The sequence below is a fragment of the Oncorhynchus nerka genome, linkage group LG6 (genome assembly GCF_034236695.1).
Source record: "Oncorhynchus nerka isolate Pitt River linkage group LG6, Oner_Uvic_2.0, whole genome shotgun sequence".
Classification (NCBI taxonomy): domain Eukaryota; kingdom Metazoa; phylum Chordata; class Actinopteri; order Salmoniformes; family Salmonidae; genus Oncorhynchus; species Oncorhynchus nerka.
This window is the reverse complement of record NC_088401.1, coordinates 26,559,967-26,571,317: the sequence shown is the minus strand read 5'-3', so window position 1 is coordinate 26,571,317 and position 11,351 is coordinate 26,559,967. Positions and strand designations below refer to the sequence as shown.

Below are 11,351 nucleotides of genomic sequence, written 5' to 3'. Positions count from 1 at the left end.
GTTCATTTAAAAGCTCGAGTTAGAGAGCCAGGAGACTCCAGATACGGCCTCTGGCGACTTGGGCACAGGCTAGTTAGGCGTTCACATGGTGGTTCACGTTAGGTACTAGCCACGGCCTTTTACCTGAGAGTGTTGGGGCTAGGTAGGTCAGCAATGGAAAAGGGAAAGGGGATACCTAGTCAATTGTACAACTGAATGCATTCAACTGAAATGTGTCTTCCGCATTTAACCCAACCCTTCTGAGTCAGAGAGGTGCGGGGGGTGGGGGGGGGCTGCCTTAATCGACATCCACATTTTCCAGCACCGGGGAACTGTGCATTAACTGCCTTGCTCAGGGGCAGAACAACGTATTTTTACCTTGTCAGCTCAGGGACTCGATCCAGCAACCTTTTGGTTACTGGCCCAACGCTCTAAATGGATCAGGAAAAAATGTTTTAGGAAACAATTCTACATCTGGATAAATTACTGCTCTTGGAGAGAGGTGATCGAGTTCATCCCACTAAATAAAAGTTTAACACATTTCAAGCAGACACACACCAGCGCAAATTCTCAAGAGCAGGTCACACACACTGAGAGGAGGCTTCTCGTCATCATTATTTACACAGTGGATAGTTAAGCGTGTAAATCAACGTTGGATTAAAGGGGAGCCGCCAAGGCCTTTATCAGACACCAGGGGTTTCCACATCCGCTCGCTGGAGCACTACCTACGAGGGGCCCTAGGAAATAGACACTTGTTTCTTTACTCCCATCACAGCCAGCCCTGTAGGAGAGTACTACATCATTACAGGTCACTATCTACAGCACTCAACCACCTTAGAGGCTGTGCCAGAGCCAGACACCCCCTTGTGGCGATAGTAGGTCATTGCATGTTAGAGGATACATTTTTATTTTACCTATATTTAAATAGGCAAGTCAGTTAGGAACAAATTCTTATTTTCAATGAAACCCTAGGAACAGTGGGTTAACTGCCTTGTTCAGGGGCAGAACAACAGATTTCTACCTTGTCAGCTCAGGGATTCAAACCTGCAAACTTTCAGTTACAAGTCCAATGCTCTAACCACTAGGCGACCTGGCTAGTGGTTTGGGAAGGCTTTGGCTCTTTCTCATTTGTCTTTCCTTAGATTCCTCGTGTCCTTCCTTGCCCCCTGCTCGCAACGTATTTGAGGAGAAGATTTGAGAGGAGGAACTTTGGAACACTTTTTGAGGAGGGAGGATGAAGAAGACAAATGAGAAGTTCAGAACAGCATATTAATGTGACTGGATTGATAAAATATATTTTATTTGTCACTTCTGCTTCAATGTGGAATCTTTAAAACTTCAATTATTCTTCCTAAGGAGTTAAGATGATGAAATGTACAACAACAAACTTGATTGTAGGACTTTATATTTTATAAAATATGCATTCTGTTGGCATTTTACAAACACATTGCAAGTACTGCCATCTCCACCGAGACAATGATGCAATACAGTGATGATTAACATAATGCTTAAGTGCCTACAGCTATATTCTTTCTAAACATTGGCAATATGAACACTTGATAACATAAAAACAACAAAAAACTGAGTTTAAATCCCTCGGAAACAGATACAATACTACAAGGACCCTTGAAGGGTTTGCTGCTACAAAGCTGCCTAGCACGATAATACTGTAGAAAACGGGGACACTTCGTGTTGCGTAGGCATAGAGACAACATCAAATCAAACGTGGGGACAGGACAAACATAGTACAATACATTCTGGAGTAAAAACACTTCATAATTGTCATCATGCAAGAATAAAACATTTAGAAAATGGCACATATTGAATCACATCTCGATCCATTTCTTATTTGAAATATAGAACATTTCGGAATAGTTTCGGAATAATTATTATCAACATTATAAAGTTATTGCATTTATTTCACATAGGAACTATATGCAAAGCATGTTGTTGCTATTTTTTTTTGTTCCTACCCATGTGCATCATGGGTAAAGTGATGATTGTCATTTTCATTAAAAACATGGCTGTCGTTCCTCCTTATTTGATATCTTATCTACTCTAGAGGAACAATGAGAATCCCTTTTGTGTGTCTTTCAGCCTACGGAGCGGGAATGTTTGCCTGCCTTTGACCTGTTTCACGTTCCAGTATTACTGTCTCAGTCAGCACCTCCCCACTCGCTCTTTATTTACAATAGTACAAATGTAAAACGGGAGTGGGAGAAAGGGGAGGAGAGGGGGAGGAGGCGGAGGAGGAGGGTAATTACACCCCTGAGATTATCTGGGACAAATGTCAGTGTTTGGGAGCGCACCTGTCTGACATCTAGACCTGACTCCCCCTCTGAGACTTAACCACCTGGTTCCTCTCTCTCTCTGTGTCACGCACACACACACACACACACACACACACACACACACACACACACACACACACACACACACACACACACACACACGTGTGCGTACACATACGCATAAACACAAGCACGCAGGCAAAAACCCACACAAACTCCCCACTCCACAGCTTTAGAGGAGGAGAGAGCTTCTGTTGCAGAATACAATGGATACAAAACCCTGTGTGATAAAACTAATCTTCCTTATAACGATATATATAGAGCTCTGTGGAACCAAAGCTGGAATGTGATTGTGTCTCCGCTTCTCTCGTTCAATTAGGATTCATCTCATAGCTTCTCATCCATGATTGTGTTGACGCTGGTGCAGTAGAGTTAATGGGATTGATTGTCAAGGCTTTTACAGGCTGATGCTTCCTGTCAGGCAATGACCCGAGAAGGGGTCAGAATACTCCACAACACACCCAGCCTCCTGCCAGCGGGGCCTGGCTGACTAGCAGAGGCTAGCTTGGCCTCGGATAGGCCTGGTGCTAAAGTGAGGAGGAGGCCCAGGGCGAGGCAGAAGAAGATGGGCAGGGAGGAGGGCGTTGAGCTGGCGTGGCCCGCGGACCTGATGGTGGAGATGGAGACCTCGGAGGTGAGGAAGGCAGACAGAGGAACATGGGAGACCAGGGTGGGGCTGCCGTAGTTGATGAGCGAGTCAATCTTCTCCGCCTCCATGCTGCAGGCTTCAATCTGAGACGGGATACACACACACACAATGATCAGGTGAAATTTACAGACACACAGTCCTCCTCCCACAGTTTTCTATGCTTTTGTGTGTGTGTGTGTGTGTGTATCTTTATTCCCTTCTGAAAATGTTATTTTGGTACAAACGTGTCCCAAACCAGGCTCTTTATTTGTGTATGAAACAATCCTAACGAACCACCTAAAAGCCCACATGATTGACAAATAGTTCCTATGAATAGAGTCATAGAGAGAATGATGCAAGGCTGGCTGTGAACTCCATTTGCCTGTTTGCATCGATCATTATCGCTCAGGGCTGTTTTTGCAGAGACAGCAATACAATGGGTGGAAAGGGTGTGCAAAACAACTTCATTGGGCGTTTCACGCTAGACGGTAGTGATGAGATGTCTGATTATTTGTCCCAGTGGAGTAAGAGAGATTCTGAGAGAGGACTTTGATTAGTCCCCCAGTAAGAGGGGGTTTGGGTCTCCGGGCTCATGAGGCGTTTAGAAAATCTTTGTGTTTAACCTTTATTTATCCAGCTTAGCCATTGAAATGAAACCTATTTTCAGGGAGAACTGGAGACGGCAGTTGAACAAATAACAGGGAAATATTGGCCCAGACATGTTTATCATGACTCCTGTGCCCTCCCCGATAAATTCCCTGTTCAGGACGGCCCAACGTCACAGAACCATCAGACAGCAATTGATGTATTGTTGCAGAACCAATATGATTGTCTCTCGTGTAGAATTGGGAAGTCGTTTCAGGCAGCTCGATTCAAACATTTCACTGTACTGAGCACACACCCCTGGGACATCTGTGTGACTGAACCATTAGTTCATATTCACTACAGAGCCACCAGAAGGCTAGTCTACAGGCTGTGTCACAACTCACTACGCTCCTCTCCATGAACCCCATCAGACTAACCACAAGCATGGCAAAACATGTTATCTGAACTACATTTCAAACAGGAGGAACCAGAGAGAGAGCGAGAGAGAGAGAGAGAGAGAGAGAGAGAGAGAGAGAATAGGCAGTCCAGCTGGTACATTTGTGGTGAAAAGGTTACCACCAAACACATTTTTTGAGTTTGAGATATAAGCCGAATAAAAAATCCAAATAATCGTGATCTCTTTTCAGAATCTATGAGAAGATAATCACAAAATCCTCCAAGCCCATTCCGGAATATCCCATGTCTCTAAACACTGCCCTGTGGGCATCCTCTGTGTGAGCGATCAGCTTGTTAACAAATGCCTCCTCTCTTCTTCTGTAATGACTGTGAGGGGGTGGAGAAACAGAGGGCTCAGTTCTGCGTAGGAAACAAAAGCGCTCACAACACCATGATGGGATGATCTGGCCCCAAGGTTTAGTGTATGCAATGCTGATTAGGCTCCAGGTCATTCATTAACCAGGAAGTAAAACTAAGGATGTGTCTCAAATGGCACCCAATTCCCTATATAGTGCACTACTTGGCCTTGGAACACTGAAGAATAGGCCTACAAGCAGGGAATCAATTGTTGTCCGTCTGAGAAGAAGCTCATGTAGCCAGAGCACCAGGCTTATCTATTGTGAACGAAGGACAGTCGATACGTCTTTGTGAGAGAGAGTGATTGAGTGAGTGACAGACAGACAGACAGGCAGACAGAGAGTGTGTGAGAGAGAGAGACAGACAGACACCTGGTTTGCCCCATCCTGGGCTCAAACCAGGGACCCTCTGAACACCCACAAAGCATCATTACCTGTCACTTCACAAAAGCCGCAGGCATTGTAGAGCAAGGGAAAAGTCTACTTCAAGGTCTCAGAGCTGGTGACATCCCCGAAGGAAAGCTATTAGCGTGCACCGCAAACTAGCTAGCTCAGTGTCTGCGTAAGTGTGCGTACCTGCAGTGGGGTGGGTTGCTGGTCCACTGGGACGATGAGGACGATGATCTCTGAGTCGATGCTCAGGTAGCCGAAGATGTCACACTGCGGCACGGAGATGTGGAGACGCAGGATCCTCAGGATGTCATGGACCGTCACTGGCTGCTTCCTGTTCAACTGCAACACCAAACCAGGAGGACAAACACAGTCGCACAGAACCAGAGCCAGAGGGGGAAAAGTTTGAGATTCAATTCATTGCAGATAAAGGAAAACTGAACTGCGGGTTTCTTCAAGTTCGTGCTGAATGTGGTCAATACATGTTATTCATCCCCAATTATTAAGAAATATGAAATACCTTTGTGAACAGAAGTTGAAAGGGCAATGAATGTCTTACAGTATAGTGCCTGCTGTCATGGAATGTTTGACACCAATATGGAGGATTGGTTGGAAAAACTATGATGTGTATATCCATTGCTTGTCTGAGTGAGTCATGTCGTCTAGGCCCAAATCCAAAGGCAATTTGTTTGCGATTAGCAGGTTTATGTTCTAGACTTAACGTTGATAAGATGTTTGTGTTGGAAATTAGACTAATAGCCCAGGTTTATAACGAACCTGCTTTGAATTACATGTTGTTGTTTTTATCTTATTAGCTGTTATAAGCATGTATACGAGGCATTTCTGGGCATTTGCTCTTAAAGCTGCGGCCCGACCCAGTCATTTCAAACTGGCGAAGAATTCCAGAGGAAGACATGTGATGTTGATGCTTGGTATTTTGGATCTAGGTCTCACTCTAGTGGTCGTTTGGTGTCATTACAGCTCAAAATCAACAGTCGATGCCAAGGGGGTGGCTAATCCCAGTTGAGTAAGACCTAGTCAACTGGGTTTGCAGGCTTTTATACCAGACCTGCACAATCATACCTGACACTATGCCCTTGATTAGCAGAATCTAGTGTTTAGAAGCATGACCGTATAACAAAAGCCTGCACACAGAATTCCGCAGTTGGTGGAACTATTGCTTATACCTAAGGTTGCACATTTTTGGAAACTTTCAATAAATTCTCTGGGTTTTCCTAATGCTCAGTTTTTAGGATTCCGGGAATTAGGAGTTAATAAGCAGGAAATCCGGAATCCTCCAACCATGATTTCTGGAAAACCAGTGAATTTATTGAAATGTACCTACATTTTGCAACCCTACTTATACATAGACAGTCCTCTTCAATCCACAAAGTAGTGTCCACAGTTTAGATTCAGATATGCAGCAAAACAATTGTTCGTAAATGTTCAACATATATAACACAACAGGGAACCTTTCAACCCTCTTTTTAATGTTAAAATCCATTAAAATCCAACAAAGCAGCCAGCTGGTTGGAAAAGTGAGTGTGTGAGAGGGAAGGGGACAACTTTTCTGAAATGGAACACAGCCTGGGACCCAAATAAGTGAGGAGCATGTCAGAAGGTGCTGACCTTAGCGAAGTTGTTAATCTGCTCCTTGTTCCACAGGATCTGCAGCATGCCCGCACACAGAGGACAGCATGCACCTGTGAGAGGAAGGGGTTGCCACCAAGTTGTCAGGGGTCAGAGGTTAGGAGTCAATCACAACAATATTGTAATAAGATTTGTGTTCCTGTGTGGAAAAATCCTAAGTATAACATGAGAGCCTTTATATGTCAAAGTGAACGTGGCTGCGCCACTGAGTGTACTGACCACAGAATTAAATAAAACATTAGATATTATATGATTTCTGTCTCTATTGTACTGACCGGGTGGTGTGACAGGGATGCAACCTGGGGTGGACAGGGCGGGGCAGGGGATCATGTCACAGCCTGAGTCAGAGGAAAACTCTGCCACCGCCCCCACGGCATGGCACCGCCCCTGATAGTCCACGGCAACGCGGTCCGAGTAGGCCTCGCACACTGTGTTGTACGTCTCGCCGTTGTGGCCGCACACAGGTCGTGCCTTTTTACAGGCATCCTGCACAGAACCCAAACACATACACACACAGACACAAGAAAGTTTGAGTTAGGATTCAGTCCTTATTCATGTATTTTGTGAAAAATATCATATATAAAAACATAAATACACGTGACCTTTCTAGTCTTCATAATACATCACTCATATCCAGATAAACTTAATCAAGGTAAGCTACTCCAATTAGTCACATAGGGAGGCCATTTGTTTATATATCACACCAGGTGTATTGGTTTTCTTTGAATAGCTCTGTACCTCAGCAATACTCTCGGAGAGGGGGAGGGCAGTTAAGTTCTCCTACATCACTACAAACGGTTTGATTGCGTGCCTCTTGGTTCGGTGACTTGACACCGGGACTGAAGTGGGTTTTTAATGGGTTGTCGTCTACCTTAAACGTGTATAAAACTAAATCCGGTCTGTTCCACTGATGGAGCCACTGCTCAGAGCTACCGAGGCGAGACGTCATCAGGCTGACGTTGTGAGCGACCGCAATGGAGAAACATGATCCTACCAGGCCCTAAACACTAAATAACCACTTTAATTCAACTTTCAGCTTTAATTCTCCACTTTCACAAACACACACACACAAACATGGGGGGATTTTGCCTGTATCATGTACAAGCACAGTCCTATACAGGAGATGTATGTGTCTGCAGGTAGACTAAGTGCATGGGCAGACTAAGAACCTAAATGCAACATATTATTTTATTAGACAAAACCATAAGGTATTTCAGCTTTTGGTGGGCTGGGATATCTGCCTCCTCTCATAAACCATGGCAAAAACATACATACTCAGTCAGTTACTGGAGGTAGGATATGCACATTTGGAGTATGTGTGTATGTTTGTGTTGCAACAGCTGGGCCTAGTTATCCTACCTCTGAATGCAGGCTCTCCATTTAAGCGTTCACGAACACAAACGGAGAAAAGCTTTTCAGAGACTCTAAAAACAAGGATTATCTCTGTGTGATTGACTACATGCTGTGCAGCTCCCTCCAGTAGGGCGATTTTCAAATAGCTGACTGTTTAATGCTATCTAGCAGGTGTTACAATGCTACCTATTGCTGCCTCTCCTTATGAGTTCTGGCATGCCTTCTCATCACAAATGAATTACATGTATTGAATTGTCCAAAAGCCCTTAAACACTGTCAACATTTAATGTCAATTTAGCGCAGTGGTCACCAACCAGTCGATCTGATCGACTTGTTGATCTCCAAGGTATTTCTAGTCGATCGCCAAACATTTCTGTAAAAAACACAACGATAAAGCCTTGAGTTCTTATTTTGTTATTAGTCTCGGGCTGTTGGTGATAGGTGCAGTAAATTCAGCTGCCCTGCGCGCCGGGTAGGCAAACTGTTGCCACTTCATGTGTCTGAAGGTACAAACTCTGCCTTCCCGGTGGCCGTGGAGAGGAAATCAAGTGCACTATTCCACTGCTGGCCAATCAGATTGCTCAGATGACCGAGTCTGCAGTAACTTAGCAGCATACAATACAGCTATAGCAAAATTGATACTGTGAGATTTCAAAACGTTTAAAACCATGACTAGAGAGAGACTGTCAACGAATACAGCAAAGAGATGCTGTTTCTATGAGTGAGTTCATGTTTAATTTCTTACTCAGCACTGTCAACATTTTGTATTCAACTTGTATAACCCATAAAATGCGCATTCTTCCTACTTCCACTCAGAGCTACAACAAGTACTGCAGCAGTAATGAATGAGTAGGAAAATGTATCTATAGGCTTGCGTTGTTGTTATTTTTAGCGGCATGGGTATTTCTTAATATCAAGGAATATTTCAATTTCTCTGTTCATAAGAGTAACAACATGAATTTGTGCATGAGGCTGAAATAATGCGTTGCGACTCGAGTTCCGATAAGCTTCCATTTTTTAAGTCATGTTAATAAAAAATTAGAGCGGTAGATCTCGGCATGCATTTTGACTCAGATAGTGATCCTGACTCAGAAAAGTTTGGTGCAGATGTTATGGAAACTTGGAGAGCAAGTTTCAAATGTTCTACTTCAACAAGTTGCTTTGGCTAACTGTCAAACTGTTACCCGACAATGGCCCATGCAGGACAGGTTCTAGCTCCCTCATATTAAAATCTGGACCTTGAAGACAGTTCCAGTTCCACTCTTCCCCTATAATCAGGGACCCATTTTGACCTGGAACAACAGGTGGGTGCAATTAATTATCAGGTAGAATAGAAAACCAGCAGTAGTCCGGCTGGTGCGTTCTGCCCAACGCATCACCAGGGGCAAACTACCTGCCCTCCAGGACACCTACAGCACCCGATGTCACAGGAAGACCAAAAAGATCATCAAGGACAACAACCACCTGAGCCACTGCCTGTTCACCCCGCTATCATCCAGAAGGCGAGGTCAGTACAGGTGCATCAAAGCTGGGACAGAGAGACTGGAAAACAGCTTCTATCTCAAGGACATCAGACTGTTAAACAGCCATCACTAGCACAGAGAGGCTGCTGCCTACATACAGACTTGAAATAATTGGCCACTCTAATCAATGGATCATTAGTTCCGTTAATAATGCCACTTTAATAATGTTCACATATCTTGCATCACTCATCTCATATTTATATGCTGTATTTTATACCATATATTGCATCTTGCCTATGCCGCTGTCATTTCTCATCCATATATTTATATGTATATATTCTTATTCCCTTCCTTTACTTAGATTTGTGTGTATTAGGTAGCTGTTGTGGAATTGTTAGATTACATGTTAGATATTGCTGCACTGTTGGAACTAGAAGCACAAACATTTCGCTACACCCGCAATAACATCTGCTAACCACGTGTACGTGACCAATAACGTTTGATTTGATTTGATCTTGGAGGGTACATATTTAAATTCTCCTGGTCTAGCTGTTACCTGACAGTGGCCCATATAGGCCAGGGTCTTGTCCATCTGGAGGAGCTGACAGAGGTTGGGGTGCTCCACGTTGTCTGTGTCGCAGGCCAGGTCCATGTGAATCTTGCCACAGCCGGAGGGACGACCAACACACTCATACTGGGGACAGTGGTAGTCAACCATGTCTGTAAGACACACTCTACGGCTGGGAATGCACCTGAGGACCAAGGGAAGGAGGGGGGGAAAGGGGGTTCATTTAGTGATTATTTTAAGCAGTGGAAGTCCAAAACATGGACGCGTTACAGCTATCGCTTTCGTCAGTGTACACAACTATTCTTTTCAAGTAGTGTAGGTCCTTTGGTTTGAGTTGAGCACTGATGTTCCTAATTATTATTGTGAAGTAGTGTAGCTTAATGGTGTGTTATTCTCACAGCAGACATCAGTGCTTTTTTACCATGTGAATTACCCCATTTACTCCTTTATTTAAAACATAAACCATATTATAATCATAATGGTACCTATCTTTAGGGGAATGTAGTAAATATGTTGACGTATTTATATCAGTACATTAATGCTGATTTTCGATGGGAAACAGAGAGTGAAAATCTATGAAACCTAATGAGCCCTGCCCTTTTGTACACAGTAGAGTTGAACTATACAAAACAAGCAAAAGTTTAGGTAAAAAAAGGAGGGACCCTCTCTCTCTTTCTCCACCACAGCCCCCCTATCTCCAAGGTAACCATCCCTGCATCCGTACCTCAGCACCAATCAGGTGGTCTGCAGGCCGCAGCTAGATTTTTATCACCTTGTTTACGGAAAAATAACAAATGTTTGAGAGATCCCACCAACTCTCTGTGCCTTTGAACAGATGGCCAAGGGAGACATTATATAATGAGTTTGCAGTGCTTTACATAAGGAATGATGCCAAAACACATTCTTCTTTACTGTGTGGAGGGGAGAGGGGGGTAAAATGCGTCCGTATCACGTTTCAGTTAAGACCCAGATGCAGAGAGAGTAGAAGTAACAAAAGTTTATTACTAGTACAGGGGCAGGCAAAACGACAGGTCATGGGCAGGCAAAACGACAGGTCAAGGGCAGGCAGAGTTCAGTAATCCTGGTAGGGTGCAAAAGGTCCAGAATGGTAGGCAGGTCCAGGGTCAGGGCAGGTAGAATGGTCAAAACCGGTAAAAACTAGAAAACAGGAACAAGAGCAAGGGGGAAAACGCTGGTAGGTTTCACGAAGAAAAAAAAGGAACTGGCAACAGACAAACAGAGAACACAGGTAAAAATACACTGGGGATAATGGGGAAGATTGGTGACACTTGGAGGGGGTGGAGACAAGCACAAAGACAAGCACAAAGACAGGTGAAAGATCAGGGTGTGACAGACCAGCTCTGATGTTCGTAGTAATAGGAGTTAACACGGAGCCATGTGTGGTTAAGGAGTGTGTCCTAACCATAGAATTAGGAATTAGAATAATAATAATAGTCATTTAATAGGATCTCTATGGTCCTAATAATGTGCCATCCAGGGAAAGAGGGAGCAATGTTAGATGGACGATGCTGTCTGGGGAAGAGGGAGCGATGATAGATAGATGATGCTGTC

General features: G+C 44.0%; 1 protein-coding gene across 1 annotated transcript in view; it reads right to left on the bottom strand.

Annotated features, from left to right (window-relative positions):
• Window positions 1-1,367: 1,367 nt before the first annotated feature.
• Window positions 1,368-11,351, bottom strand: part of LOC115130251 (reversion-inducing cysteine-rich protein with Kazal motifs-like) — a 61,376-nt gene continuing 51,392 nt past the window's right edge. Inside the window, exons 17-21 of the mRNA XM_029661183.2 lie at window positions 9,768-9,963; window positions 6,671-6,881; window positions 6,375-6,448; window positions 4,932-5,087; window positions 1,368-3,062 (exon numbers count right to left, since the gene is read on the bottom strand). Of these exons, the coding sequence (XP_029517043.2) occupies window positions 2,748-3,062; window positions 4,932-5,087; window positions 6,375-6,448; window positions 6,671-6,881; window positions 9,768-9,963 (952 nt within the window). The 3' untranslated portion in view covers window positions 1,368-2,747. The remainder of the gene's footprint in view (window positions 3,063-4,931; window positions 5,088-6,374; window positions 6,449-6,670; window positions 6,882-9,767; window positions 9,964-11,351) is intronic.